The 15,723-nt window shown below is 43.6% G+C and overlaps 1 protein-coding gene across 1 annotated transcript in view; it reads right to left on the bottom strand.

Moving 5' to 3' along the window:
- Window positions 1–15,723, bottom strand: part of kirrel3a (kirre like nephrin family adhesion molecule 3a) — a 281,100-nt gene that overhangs the window by 44,011 nt on the left and 221,366 nt on the right. Inside the window, exon 6 of the mRNA XM_014197820.3 lies at window positions 6,491–6,596. Coding sequence (XP_014053295.1) covers window positions 6,491–6,596 — 106 coding nt within the window. The remainder of the gene's footprint in view (window positions 1–6,490; window positions 6,597–15,723) is intronic.

Genomic DNA, 15,723 nt, shown 5'->3' with positions numbered 1-15,723 from the left:
TAAACACTGGAATGGTAGAATGTGCAGAAGATGAATGTGCAAGTAGAGATACTGGGGTGCAAAGGAGCAAGATAAATAAATACAGTATGGGGATGAGGTAGATTGGATGGGCTATTTACAGATGAGCTATGTACAGGTGCAGTGATCAGTGAGCTGCTCTGACAGCTGGTGCTTAAAGCTAGTGAGGGAAGTAAGAGTCTCCAGCTTTAGTGATTTTTGCAGTTTGTTCCAGTCATTGGCAGCAGAGAACTGGAAGGAGAGGCTGCCAAAGGAAGAATTGGCTTTGGGGGTGAACAGTGAGATGTACCTGCTGGAGCGCGTGTTACGGGTGGGTGCTGCTATGGTGACCAGTGAGCTGAGATAAGGGGGAGCTTTACCTAGCAGAGACTTGTAGATGACCTGGAGCCAGTGGGTTTGGCGACGAGTATGAAGCGAGGGCCAGCCAACGAGAGTGTACAGGTCGCAGTGGTGGGTAGAATATGGGGCCTTGGTGATAAAACGGATGACACTGTGATAGACTGCATCCAATTTGTTGAGTAGAGGGTTGGAGGCTATTTTGTAAATGACATCGCCGAAGTCGAGGATCAGTAGGATGGTCAGTTTTACGAGGGTATGTTTGGCGGCATGAGTGAAGGATGCTTTGTTGCAAAATAGGAAGCCGATTCTAGATTTTTTTTGGATTGGAGATGTTTAATGTGAGTCTGGAAGGAGAGTTTACAGTCTAACCAGACACCTAGGTATTTGTAGTTGTCCACATATTCTAAGTCAGAACCGTCCAGAGTAGTGATGTTAGACGGGCGGGCAGGTGCGGGCAGCGATCGGTTGAAGATTATGCATTTCATTTTACTTGCATTTAAGAGCAGTTGGAGGCCACGGAAGGAGAGTTGTGTGCCATTGAAGCTCGTCTGGAGGTTAGTTAACAGTGTCCAAAAAAGGGCCAGAGGTATACAGAATGGTGTCGTCTGCGTAGAGGTGGATCAAAGAATCACCAGCAGCAAGAGCGACGTCATTGATGTATACAGCGAAGAGAGTCGGCCCGAGAATTGAATCCTGTGGCACCCCCATAGAGATTGCCAGAGGTCCGGACAACAGGCCCTCCAATTTGACACTCTGAATTCTATCAGAGTAGTAGTTGGTGAACCAGGCGAGGAAATCATTTGAGAAACCAAGGCTGTTGAGTCTGCCAATAAGAATGTTGTGATTGACAGAGTCGAAAGCCTTAGCCAGGTCGATGTATACGGCTGCACAGTAATGTCTCTTATCGATGGCAGGTATGATATCGTTTAGGACCTTGAGCGTGGCTGAGGTGCACCCGTGACCAACTCTGAAACCAGATTGCATAGCGGAGAAGGAACGGTGGGATTCGAAATGGTCTGTAATTGTCACGCTCTGACCTGAGAGAGACGTTTTATTGTCTCTATTTAGGTTTAGTCAGGGTGTGATTTGGGTGGGCATTCTATGTCTGTGGTTCTATGTTTGGGATTGCTTTGTTTCGGCCGGGTATGGCTCCCAATCAGGAACAGCTGTACATCGTTGTTGCTGATTGGGAGTCATACTTAGGCAGCCTGTTTTTCCTTTGGGTTTTGTGGGTAGATGTTTTCAGTTTAGTATTTTGTGACCTGACAGAACTGTTGGCTGTCGTTCATTGTCTTGTTTGTTTTGAAGTGTTTCTTATTATTAAAACATTAATATGAACACTCACCATGCTGCGCTTTGGTCCCCTTCTCTCTTCAACGACGGCCGTTACAGATCTACCCACCAAAAACGGACCAAGCAGCGTGGAGGGGAGCAGCACCAGGAGTGGATGAAGCAGCGTGTTCGGGAGGTGATGGCATCCTGGTCGCTGGAGGAATTGGAGGGAAGAATAGACTGGACTTGGGAACAGCTATTTGAAGAGGTAGCCCCAAAAAATTTTTTGGGGGGGGCACACGGGGAGATTGGCGGAGTCAGGCGTTAGACCTGAGCCAACTCCCCGTGCTTACCGGAAGCGGCGTGGTACTGGTCGGGCACCGTGTTATGCGGTAGAGCGCATGGTGTCTCCAGTGCGCGCTCATAGCCCGGTGCGCTACATCCCAGCCTCCCGCAAGTGCCATGCTAGAGTGGGCATCGAGCCAGGACGGGTTGTGCAGGCCGTGCGCTCTAGACCTCCAGTGCGTCTTCAGGACCCGGTCTATCCTGTGCCTGCGCCCAGAACCAGGCCTCCTGCATGTCTCTCCAGCCTGGTGAATCCTGTGCCTGCGCCCCGAACCAGGCCTCCTGCATGTCTTCCCAGCCTGGTGAGTCCTGTGCCTGCGCTCAGAGCCAGGCCACCTGCATGTCTTCCCAGCCTGGTGAGTCCTGTGCCTGCGCCCAGAGCCAGGCCTCCTGCATATCTCCCCAGCCTGGTGAGTCCTGTGCCTGCGCCCAGAGCCAGGCCTCCTGCATGTCTTCCCAGCCTGGTGAATCCTGTGCCTGCTCCTAGAGCCAGGCCTCCTGCATGTCTTCCCAGCCTGGTGAGTCCTGTGCCTGCTCCTAGAGCCAGGCCTCCTGCATGTCTCCCCAGCCTTGTGAGTCCTGTGCCTGCGCCCAGAGCCAGGCCTCCTGCATGTCTCCCCAGCCTGGTGAGTCCTGTGCCTGCGCACAGAGCCAGTCCGGAGCCGCCAGAGCCGCCCGCCAGTCCGGAGCCACCAGAGCCGCCCGCCAGTCCGGAGTCGCCCGCCTGTCTGGAGCCGCCAGAGTCGCCTGCCTGTCCGGAGCCGCCAGAGTCGCCCGCCTGTCCGGAGCCGTCAGAGTCGCCCGCCTTTTTTAAAATTTAAATAATAAATGTGCCCTTCAAACTTTGCTTTCATCAAAGAATCCTCAATTTGCAGCAATTACAGCCTTGCAGACCTTTGGCATTCTAGTTGTCAATTTGTTGAGGTAATCTGAAGAGATTTCACCCCATGCTTCCTGTAGCACCTCCCACAAGTTGGAATGGTTTGATGGGCACTTCTTACGTACCATACGGTCAAGCTGCTCCCACAACAGCTCAATAGGGTTGAGATCCAGTAATTGTGCTGGCCACTCCATTATAGACAGAATACCAGCTGGCTGCTTCTTCCCTAAATAGTTATTGCATAGTTTGGAGCTGTGCTTTGGGTCATTGTCCTTTTGTAGGAGGAAATTGGCTCCAATTAAGCGGTGTCCACAGGGTATGGCATAGCCTTCCTTCTTCAAGATCGCTTTTACCCTGTACAAATCTCCCAATTTTTGGTATGGTATGCGGATGTTATCATTTTCATTTTAAAAAGGTGCCACAAAGAACCTTAGTGTGTGACACACTGAAAAAAACTGAACAATGGCAAATATACAATGACAAAATATACAATGATCCGAACACCTGAAACGTAGATTTGTCTGTCCATAACACTTTTTTCCAATCTTCTTCTGTCCAGTGTCTGTGTTACTTTGCCCATCTTAATATTTTATTTTTATTGGCCAGTCTGAGATATGTATTTTTCTTTGCAACTCTGCCCAAACGGTCAGCATCCCGGAGTCGCCTCTTCACTGTTGACGTTGAGACTGGTGTTTGCGGGTACTATTTAATTAAGCTGCCAGTTGAGGACTTGTGAGGCATCTGTTTCTCAAACTAGACACTCTAATGTACTTGTCCTCTTGCTCAGTTGTGCACCGGGGCCTCCCACTCCTCTTTCTATTCTGGTTAGAGCCAGTTTGCTCTGTTCTGTGAAGGGAGTAGTACACGGTGTTGTACGAGATCTTCAGTTCCTTGGCAATTTCTCGCATGGGAATAGCCTTCATTTCTCAGAACAAGAATAGACTGACGAGTTTCAGAAGAAAGTTATTTGTTTCTGGCCATTTAGAGCCTGTAATCGAAACCACAAATGCTGATGCTCCAGATACTCAACAAGTCTAAAGAAGGCCAGTTTTATTGCTTCTTTAATCAGGACAACAGTTTTCAGCTGTGCTAAAATAATTGCAAAAGGGATTTCTAATTATCAATTAGCCTTTTAAAATGATACACTTGGATTAGCTAACACAACGTGCCATTGGAACACAGGAGTGATGGTTGCTGATAATGGGCCTCTGTACGCCTATGTAGATATTTCTTTAAAAATCTGCCTTTTCCAGCTACAATAGTCATTTACAACATGAATAATGTCGACACTGTATTGCTGATCAATTTGATGTTATTTTAATGGACAAAAAAATCGCTTTTCTTTCAAAAACAAGGACATTTCTAAGTGACCCCAACATTTTGAACGACTATATTTGATTTGTGAATGTTTTATTATTATTATTTTTTTATTAAAATCTTTCACTTTGACATTACATAGGTTTTTGTGTAGATTGTTGACTGGAATTGAAATGGAATTGACCCCAACCCTGTATGGTATACAACAAAGTGCACATATTCACAACCCCCACTAATGAGCCAGATCACCCCGTCAACCTGTATTATTAGCCACAAAGCATTGTTGTTGAGGTGGCAAAATCGCTCCAGCCAGGCCTATTTCACATCAAAGGGATGTTCCACTGTTGTTTCGCATAAACATTTTTGTTCCGTTTAATGTCCAACCGCCGCTAATGCCAAATCATATGCAGGCCTTTGATATTTACTGAGGCATGTAGCCCTACTCTTGTTTTCATGCTAAAATAGAGAAGCTTATCTAATCAAATTCAAACACCAGTGTGCAATTCCCTGGAGGGGTGCCACACAGAATAATAAACAACTCATTTTTCTATTACTGTCAATTATATGGGGGATTGTCCCCTTTCGCAATATCGGAACCAATAAGGGGTGAATGGTAGTTTCTGGAGTATAACTGTAGTTGCTAACTTTCTTATTGCAGCGCAATATGCTGGATGATGGCACGTCAAAGCTCTCTGTTGTTCATGACAGCTTGTAGTTATTGTATGCAACTATTATTGTATACTGTCATGACAATTAATGTACCAGGAGCAGGGATATCCCAAACCCAAACCACTTAGAGCTATAAGGAAAATAAATGGTAGCAATCATACTAATATCATACGATATTATCCCTAAACCTATAAGAAACATTGTGTGGACTTTCCCAGTAGCTGGATTTTTGCCTATAGTGTATTTTCTGGGCAGAGGCTAACCATCCTCAAAGAGACTACTGAACCCAGTCACCTCCCTCTCTGTCTCCTTCCACTCTCTCTCCCCCTTTCTCTCTCTCCCCCACTCTCTCTCCCCCTCTCTCTCTCCCCCACTCTCTCTCCCCGTCTCTCTCTCTCTCTCTCTCCCTCCCCCGTTTCTCTCTCTCTCCCCCTCTCATTCTCTCCCCTCTTATTCTCTCTCTCTCTCTCTCTCTCTCTCTCTCTCCCCATCTCTCCACCCCCTCTCTCTCTCCCCCTACTCATTCTCTCTCCCCCCTCTCTTCCATTCCCTTCTCTCTCTATCTATATCGCCCCTCTCATTCTCTCTCTCCCCTCATTCTCTCTCTCTTTCTACCCCTCTCATTCTCTCTCTCCCCCTCTTATTCTCTCTCCCCCTCTCTTCCCTTCTTTCTCTCTCCCCCCCTCTCTTCCCTTCTTTCTCTCTCTCCCCCTCTCTTCCCTTCTTTCTCTCTCCCCCTCTCTTCCCTTCTTTCTTTCTCTCTCTCTCCCCCTCTCTTCCCTTCTTTCTTTCTCTCTCTCTCCCCCTCTCTTCCCTTCTTTCTCTCTCTCCCTCTCTCTTCCCTCTCTCTCTCTCCCTTCTTTCTTTCGCTTCTCTCTCTCTCTCTCTCTCTCTCTCTCTCTCTCTCTCTCTCTCTCTCTCTCTCTCTCTCTCTCTCTCTCTCTCTCTCTCTCTCTCTCTCTCTCTCTCTCTCTCTCTCTCTCTCTCTCTCTCTCTCTCTCTCTCTCTCTCTCTCTCTCTCTCTCTCTCTCTCTCTCTCTCTCTCTCTCTCTCTCTCTCTCTCTCTCGACCTCCTCACCCACTGGCTAGAGGATGTGGGTACAAACCACGGGAAACCCTTGTGTGTTGTGGTTCACTCTGTGCCCCCTCTGTGCCAACTTAATGCAGTTGGTGCTCGCCCCTGCACTGGCATAGGCAGATGGCAGTGATGTGTGCCACAGTCTCAGGGACCCCCGCCCATCTATTATCAATGAGATGCCAGCTGCTGGCATGGAGTTACGGTCTAAGGTGACCTCTGGGTACATTTGACACACTTTTTTACGCCGACTAACCACCTGTCCCACCCTGGACTGCCTACGACAATGTGAAACATATGGGGATGCTTCCTGTGTTATACCCCAATAGAGATGCAGAACTTGGAAAGAGAGACTATGACAATCATTATGCAGCCTGTATGCATAAGCATGAGAGGAATGTAGATAGACTATTAATGTGGATACAGGCCTACTGAACACATCATAAGCACATCAAATAATGGAGATTTTGGGTCACCCAAATTAAAGACTTAAATCAGAGAAGAAAATAGGTGCAGATGTAATGCTTTTGCATATGTGAGTGTGTGTTTGTGTGTGTGGAGGTGTACTATCTTACCTGTAATGGATGACGGGTGGGTTAGCCTTGGCAGAGCAGTGAAACTTCACTAGGTTGCCCTCCAGTATGGGCTGGGGCTCCACAGACAAGTTGACAAGAGGCAGGTCTACATGGGCGAGAACAGAGGGTCAGTCTATAAACCAACACCAGAGTACAGAGTCCATATTAGGACAGCTGGCATTAGCGGCATTTCTGGTTTCGATTACAGGCTCTAAATTGCCAGAAACAAATAACTTTCTTCTGAAACTCATCATGTTCGTTAGGGCTTCAAAACATTTAGCAACGGACGACAAAAAAAGAGTTCAGGTAATCCCTTTTCTTCCATTCCGGTGCCTAATGAACCCTGGACTGGGAGAGAGGAAGGGATAACCAACACTGGATGTGATGACAGAATCTAGGCCACAATTAATTTAAAGTCACAATGCAGAATTTGAGAAAATAGTGGATTACGACATATTTTTCGAACCTACATGTGGTTAATTGAAATGGTAAAATGGTTTAGTGTCTGTAAAACCAGATTGAGTCCTCTAATAGCGTAAGTGGAGTGTGTGTGTGTGTGTGTGTGCTTGTTGTTTGGGTGTGTGTGTGTTGGGGGGGTATATGCTATTGTGTGTTAATGTGTGTGTGTGTGTGTGTGTGTGTGTGTGTGTGTGTGTGTGTGTGTGTGTGTGTGTGTGTGTGTGTGTGTGTGTGTGTGTGTGTGTGTGTGTGTGTGTGTGTGTGTGTGTGTGTGTGTGTGTGTGTGTGTGTGTGTGTGTGAGTGCGTGTGTGTGAGTATTCACGTGCATGTGCATGTGACCCCAATCAAAGGGAGTTGTGTGTGAGTGCAAGCAGCAGGCTGTAAACAACTGTATAAATATTGATGCTGTGGTTGGGGTTTGATGCTATCCTGACCCCCGTAAGACATTTTCACATGGCAGTGCTTAAACCGGTTAATTAAAGATTCACTCAGTAAAATTTCCATTGGAGATAAAAGAACAAAACAAAGCAAAGAACAAACATAGCGGAAAGAGCTTGTTAATTACTCTCCTCTGTAATAGCTGATATTTCCCATTAAGATGAATTCGAGCCTCGGTTCGCTTGCTAATTGGTACATTAGCAATTTACTAAACTTTTGATAGAATATCTGTGATTAAGGACAGCTCCGGATAAAAGTAACAAACACATAAATTAAATAAATGAAACAAACAACAGTATTGAGACGAATGCGCCGAATGTGCTCCCAAGCGCTGTGAGCTACTGTACCTCTGTACTTTTCTCAGGCTGTTTTTAAAGCAAATCACACAGCGAAATAGTCAGCCGAAACGTATGAAACGGGGTGGGACTATGCGCTAATACGACTGTATCCCAATTACCCCTGGCACTAGCCAAGGCCACGCCAGAGAAGGATAGCTGGGACCAGGAACCATCAAACTCTCTCTCACTCTGTAACTCTTAAAGTGCTTTAGATGTGTACAACGATGGGGCCCTTCTGCGCTGCTACCTCCAAAAACCCTCTCTGTGATTTTCTTAAAAAGCACCGCAGATCTCTGATAGAAACTAATGGAACTCCCCTCCACTTTGCCTTGTGTCGCCTTGATTGTGACTTATCAGGAAAAGGTTTAGAAAGTGCATCCTTAAGTAAAAAAAAACGTACTTCCGTTCCCTTTGGCCAAGGGGAGATTATGAAAATCTATTTGTGTAGTTTAACCTGTTAGGGCTAGGGGGCAGTATTTACACGGCCGGATAAAAAACGTACCCGATTTAATCTGGTTATTACTACTGCCCAGAAACTAGAATATGCATATAATTATTGGCATGGATAGAAAACACCCTAAAGTTTCTAAAACTGTTTGAATGGTGTCTGTGAGTATAACAGAACTCATATGGCAGGCAAAAACCTGAGAAGATTCTGTACAGGAAGTGCCCTCTCTGACCATTCCTTGGGCTTCTTGACTCTTTTTATTGAAAACTTAGGATCTTTGCTGTAACGTGACACTTCCTACGGCTCCCATAGGCTCTCAGAACCCGGGAAAAAGCTGAATGATGTCGAGGCAGCCCCTGGCTGAAAAACATTAGCACCTTTGGTAAGTGGTCTATCAGAGGACAATGAGACTGAGGCGCGTGCACGAGGCGACCCCATGTTTTTATTTTCTCTCTCTTTGTACTAAAACACAGATTCCCGGTCGGAATATTATCGCTTTTTTACGAGAAAAATGGCATAAAAATTGATTTTAAACAGAGGTTGACATGCTTCGAAGTACGGTAATGGAATATTTAGACATTTTTTATCACGAAACGCGTCGGGCGCGTCACCCTTCTTTACACTTCGGATAGTGTCTTGAACGCACGAACAAAACAGAGGATATTTGAACATAACTATGGATTATTTTGAACCAAACCAACATTTGTTATTGAAGTAGAAGTCCTGGGAGTGCATTCTGACGAAGAACAGCAAAGGTAATAACTTTTTTCTTCTAGTAAATCTGACTTTGGTGAGGGCTAAACTTGGTGGGTGTCTAAATAGCTAGCCCTGTGATGCCGGGCTATCTACTTAGAATATTGCAAAATGTGCTTTCACCGAAAAGCTATTTTAAAATCGGACATAGCGAGTGCATAGAGGAGTTCTGTATCTATAATTCTTAAAATAATTGTTATGTTTTTTGTGAACGTTTATCGTGAGTAATTTAGTAAATTCACCGGAAGTTTGCTAGTTCTGAACGTCACATGCTAATGTAAAAAGCTGGTTTTTGATATAAATATGAACTTGATTGAACAAAACATGCATGTATTGTATAACATAATGTCCTAGGCGTGTCATCTGATGAAGATCATCAAAGGTTAGTGCTGCATTTAGCTGTGGTTTGGGTTTATGTGACATTATATGCTAGCTTGAAAAATGGGTGTCTGATTATTTCTGGCTGGGTACTCTGCTGACATAATCTAATGTTTTGCTTTCGTTGTAAAGCCTTTTTGAAATCGGACAGTGTGGTTAGATTAACGAGAGTCTTGTCTTTAAAATGGTGTAAAATAGTCATATGTTTGAGAAATTGAAGTAATAGCATTTCTAAGGTATTTGAATAACGCGCCACAGGATTCCACTGGCTGTTACGTAGGTGGGACGATTTCGTCCCACCTTCCCTAGAGAGGTTAATGTGTTTTTCATTCAGCAAATCTCGCCAGTGAATTATTGATAATAACTTTAATCAACTTTAATTTACTGGAGAGATGGATTAAAGGGGATAGTCATTACTTCCCCGTAAGGTTAAAGGGGATGTTCGTTCCTCCCCTATAAAGGCCTTGTGGGAAGCTTTGCTCTAATATTACAGGTCAATTTACTCCCAGCTCTGTGGAAAAATAAATAATCCAGATAACCTTACGAAATATAAAGCAGCCACTGAAAAATGAACATCCTCAGGTTAAGTCTTAAACTCCTCACTATATATTGAAGAAACACTTTTATATTAGGAAAATAAATCAGGGGAGTTTTTTCATCCAAACACCCTTTTATGAGCACAGTGTGCTAGCTACAGAAGTTCACTACCGTTACAAAAAAAGATTGCATTTTTAAAACTGCAGTAAAAGTGCAGTACCTGTAGTAGACTGTGGTATTTTGGATGCAGTAACTGCAGTTACACTGCAGAATTACTGTAGAAAGAAAATCTGTGTTATTTTGGATGCAGTATTTGCAGTATAATGCCGTTATACTGCAATATAACTGCAGTTATACTGCACTGTATTGCAGTTATACGGCACTCTGACTGCAATCTTTTTCGTAAGGGTAGCATCAAAGGCATTTCCTTGTTCACCCATATATATTTCTGTCCGAGCGCAGGGGCATCGATTGCATTTCCCATGACCACAGTGGGCAGGTCAGGCATGTTATTGGAGTGAGAGCTGTAGCCACACTGATAAAAGTACAGTGTAGGCTAACTAAGGGATCCCAAGATGCCACACTTTTGATGAGGGTTACTATAGACCTTATTATGGCACAAGAGTTATCCTACTGGAGTTTTCTTTGTGGGCTCTCAGCTGAACTTTACTTCTTAGAGTACCATCACCGCTTGAGGGGACAGGAGACACAGGAGGAGCCCTTGGGGTGTTCCCCTAGGGCCTAGGCTCTCAGCTGGGGCCAGTTCAGTTCAGCTGCCATAGTTTAATCGTGCGAGAGAAGATGGGGCATTCAGTTGCTGATCACTTCAGTCCTATTGCTACTTCTAACCTCCGCCAAGCTCTCACAGAAGCTTTATACAAACATGTATCAAAATATGTGTTGCTGCCAAGTGGCATGGATAAAATAATTTGTGGAGATTAGAAAGAGCAAGGATTTTTTAAATTAAGAATTTAATTTTGTCTGCCTTGAAAGTGGAAACTTCAATGTAAAGTCAGGTAAAGGGTGCCGAATTTAGCGATTGTGACTGCATTCACGCATCCCTTCAATAAATGATTGCCATGGTGCAACACTGCAACAGCATTCTTTTCCTATTTCCATAACACACCTCATGCAACACACCTCATAGCCGACCAATTAGCCAGTTATCAACCCTTAATAAACTTCTGGAAAAAATTGTGTTTGACCAGATACAATGCTATTTCACAGTAAACAAATTGACAACAGAATTTCAGCATGCTTACAGCACTTACATAAATGACTGATGATTGGCTGAGAGAAAGTGATGATGAAATGATTGTGGTGGCTGTCTTGTTAGACTTCAGTGCAGCATTTGACATTATTGATCATTGTCTGCTGCTGGAAAAACGTATGTGTTATGGCATTACACCCCCTGCTATAATGTGGAAAAAGAGTTACTTGTCTAACAGAACACAGAGGGTGTCCTTTAATGGAAGCCTCTCAAATGTAATCCAGTTAGAATCAGGAATTCCCCAGGGTAGCTGTTTAGGCCCCTTGCTTTTTTTCAATTTTTACTAACGACATGCCACCAACTTTGAGTAAAGCCAGAGTGTGGTTTGATTCTAATGGGGATGACTCAACACTATACACGTCAGCTACTACAGTGACTGAAATTACTGCAATACTCAACAAAGAGCTGCAGTTAGTTTCAGAGTGGGTGGCAAGGAATAAGTTAGCCCTAAATATTTCTAAAACTAAAAGCATTGTATTTGGAACAAAACACTCACTAAATCCTTAACCTTAACTAAATCTTGTAATAAATACTGTGGAAATTGAGCAAGTTGAGATGACTAAACTGCTTGGAGTAACCCTAGATTGTAAACTGTCATGGTAAAAACATATTGATGCAGTAGTAGCTTAGATGGGGAGAAGTCTGTCTATAATAAAGCGATTCTCTGCATTCTTAACAACACTATCAACAAGGCAGGTCTTACAGGCCCTAGTTTTGTCGCACCTTGACTACTGTTCAGTCATGTGGTCAGGTGCCACAAAAAAGGACTTAGGAAAATTGCAATTGGCTCAGAACAGTGCAGCACGGCTGGCCCTTTGAGGTACACAGAGAGCTAATATTAATAATATGCATATCAATCTCTCCTGGCTGAAAGTGGAGGAGAGATTGACTTCATTACTGCTTTTATTTATGAGAGGTTTTGACATGTTGAATGCACCGATTGGTCTGTCTAAACTACTGGCACACAGCTCTGACACCCATGCATACCCCACAAGACATGCCACAAGAGGTCTCTTCACAGTCCCCAAGTCCAGAACAGACTATGGGAGGCACACAGTACTACATAGAGCCATGACTACAGGGAACTCTATTCCACATCAAATAACTGACGCAAGCATTACAATTAGATTTAAAAAACAGATAAAAAACACCTTATGGAACAGTGGGGACTGTGAAGCAACACAAACCTTGGCACAGACACACACACACACACACACACACACACACACACACACACACACACACACACACACACACACACACACACACACACACACACACACACACGATAACATATGCACTATACATACACATGGATTTACTGTAGATATGTGGTAGTGGTGGAGTAGGGGCCTGAGGGCACACAGTGTGTTGTGAATTCTGTGAATGTATTGTAATGTTTTTAAAATTGTATAAACTGCCTTAATTTTGCTGGACCCCAGGAAGAGTAGCTGCTGCGAAAGCAGCAGCTAATGGGGATCCATAATAAATACAAATACAGTATCACCTGCCCCTGTTCCACTCCAGAGTCGACTTTGACGATGTATGAGCAGTGAGGAACCATCTTACAAATGGGTGGGAGTTGAAGTTGTCGACACAACACTGACTCATTAGCCGAGGAAATGGCAGTAAATGGAGGTTGGCCAAAGAAACAGGCTGACAAGCCATTAGACATACGCTTCAAAGTCTGGAACATCTCTTGTTTGCTTTCTTGAATGGCTGCTCTTTCCCATTTTGTTAGCTCCAGATATCTTCTTCAACAGTTGGAGGACGCCTGGTCCAGATCATTGTGTTTCTGTTTCTTCCTCATTGCTGATGGATTGATGGGGCCTACTTTGTTGAAAGAAGTGGCACTCTTTTTTTTACCAAACATTGTTGAGGAGCTCAGTAACAGGGACGAGTGGGGTATGCAATTATTGTTACCGTGGCTGTTTCTATTTACTGCTTTCCAATTACGTGTAGCTCAACAATAATAGACAGCAGACTGGCAATGGTAAAACAACATTTTTATCTTTCAAAGAGAAAAGGTTTGACAGAAATGTTTGGGAGTACAAGCTACTTTTCAGGAGCAACAGCAGACAAAACAACAACACAGATAATAATTACAACTTAGACACTTCAAAACATAACTATGTTAAACAAAAATGGCCTGCAAATTACTAATGCGTTCGCAAGGCGTAGTTGTCGAATTCTCATTTTTTTTGGTTTCTGTGCCTGTCGTTCTCATGGAAATCAAGAGCCTGTGCTTTTCAAAGTCAGTCCATATAGTATACCTCAGTCTGTCATTTCCAACCGTCTTGAATCTAGGTTCTACATTCAAAACAGCAGATACCTGAAGGCCGTATTTCTTATTAACAGTCAGATGCCTTACAATCAGGAAACACGTTTGCACGTCGGACAGCTGTTCTATTCATAATGCTTGATGTTGCGGGATTCATATTTTCTTTGAAACACACCTGCAGAGTTTGCAAATTAGATAGCGAACAAAGAAGGATGGACTGGAATGACAAAACAAATTAAAGTGAGTCCACGCACCTTACGAAGGCTAACACACAGTTTGAAAAGAGGGAGAGGTGGGGAACTGTATAATGAGAATGACTGGGAGAGGGGTCTTCGTGTCTTTATAAATAATATCCTGGAGGGGTCTTTTTTGTATGGGACCAGATGCAGATTCATAAATGCTTAGCTGCAGAATACAATATTCAATCCAAGGGCAGTCATTCCAATGGTGGGAAGGGTGGCAAGGGATCTAAATCAGCTTTAGAGCCCAAAAAAAATTCAGTCAATGACTGACAATTACTTCATTAATTTGTCATGAAAGCTATAATATCACTAACCACGTTTCCATCCAACCATTTCATGCAGATGAATTACCTGACGCATGAAAAGCGCCATGACCGAGCTGATGGAAACATGAATTGGTGGTACAATTTTATAAATGCCGAACGACAATAAATTATGCGAGAAATTACGGTGGAAACAACTTTATGCGCAAATATTGATATAATAACCATCATAACGAAGTAAATTTGGAGTCACACGATGACATGTAGTGTGGTCCTCCCACTACGACTCGTTGGGAAAGCATGCAGTTTAATAGGCAACAGAATAAGTTATGACGAACTTCACAGGCAGGTTATGATGCTTCTTTCCAAAAAATACTGGTGACATGTTTAAAAAATATATCTATATTTTTTTAACCATGATCGATGGTTGGCTGCCGTTTGACAAATGAAAATAATATCGGTCTTATCCACAATAATCTCATAATGTACAGTCGAAGTTGGAAGTTTACATACACTTAGGTTGGAGTCATTAAAACTCATTTTTCAACCACTCCACAAATTTCTTGTTAACAAACTACTGTTTTGGCAAGTCGGTTAGGACATCTTCTTTGTGCATGACACAAGTCATTTCTCCAACAATTGTTAACAGACAGATTATTTCACTTATAATTCACTGTATCACAATGGGTCAGAAGTTTACATACAATAAGTTGACTGTGCCTTTAAACAGCTTGGGAAATACCAGAAAATTATGTCATGGCTTTAGAAGCTTCTGATAGGCTAATTGACATCATTTGAGTCAATTAGAGGTGTACCTGTGGGTGTATTTCAAGGCCTACCTTCAAACTCAGTGTCTCTTTGCTTGACATCAGAGAATCAAAAGAAATCAGCTATTCGTAGACCTCCACAAGTCTGGTTCATCCTTGGCAGCAATTTCCAAACGCCTGAAGGTACCACGTTCATCTGTACAAACAATAGCACGCAAGTATAAACACCATGGGACCACGCAGCTGTCATACCTCCCAGGAAGGAGACACGTTCTGTCTCCTAGAGATGAACGTACTTTGGTGCAAAAAGTGCAAATCAATCCCAGAACAACAGCAAAGGACCTTGTGAAGATGCTGGAGGAAACAGGTACAAAAGTATCTATATCCACATTAAAACGAGTCCTATATCGACATAACCTGAAAGGACGCTCAGCAAGGAAGAAGCCACTGCTCCAAAACCGCCATAAAAAAGCCAGACTACGGTTTGCAACTGCACATGGGGACAAAGATCGTACTTTTTGGAGAAATGTCCTCTGGTCTGATGAAACAAGAAAAATGATGTGGATATATTGAAGCAACATCTCAAGACATCAGTCAGGAAGTTGAAGCTTGGTCGCAAATGGGTCTTCCAAATGGACAATGATGCCAAGCATACTTCCAAAGTTGTAGTAAAATGGCTTAAGTACAACAAAGTCAAGGTATTTGTTACGTTCCCCAGTTTCTGTGTTGTGGTTTTGTATGTGTATGTTTCAGGATGGATTCCTGAAATTCCCCCAAGCAGCTGATTGGTCGGCCCCCATTGCTAATTGGAGAGCTGACCACGCCCCCTCGTCAGGATACAGCTGTATCCCGTTACAGACTCCTTCTCCAGCTATATAAGCCAGTGTTCTGTTGCTCAGATAGAGCTGAGGGTTATATCATATGTTGGTTGTTTCTCAGAAAGAGATTTGGTATGTGATATGTTAGTTGTTGCTGAGAGAGCTGATTGTTATGTTCTGTGTTTGTTTCTCAGAGAGAGAGAGAACGCTTCTTTAATGTCCTGAGTTAGTTTTTTCTCA

The sequence above is a fragment of the Salmo salar genome, chromosome 04 (assembly GCF_965601325.2).
Source record: "Salmo salar chromosome 04, fSalSal1, whole genome shotgun sequence".
In the NCBI taxonomy this organism is placed as follows: domain Eukaryota; kingdom Metazoa; phylum Chordata; class Actinopteri; order Salmoniformes; family Salmonidae; genus Salmo; species Salmo salar.
This window is presented reverse-complemented; position numbering and strand designations above follow the sequence as displayed.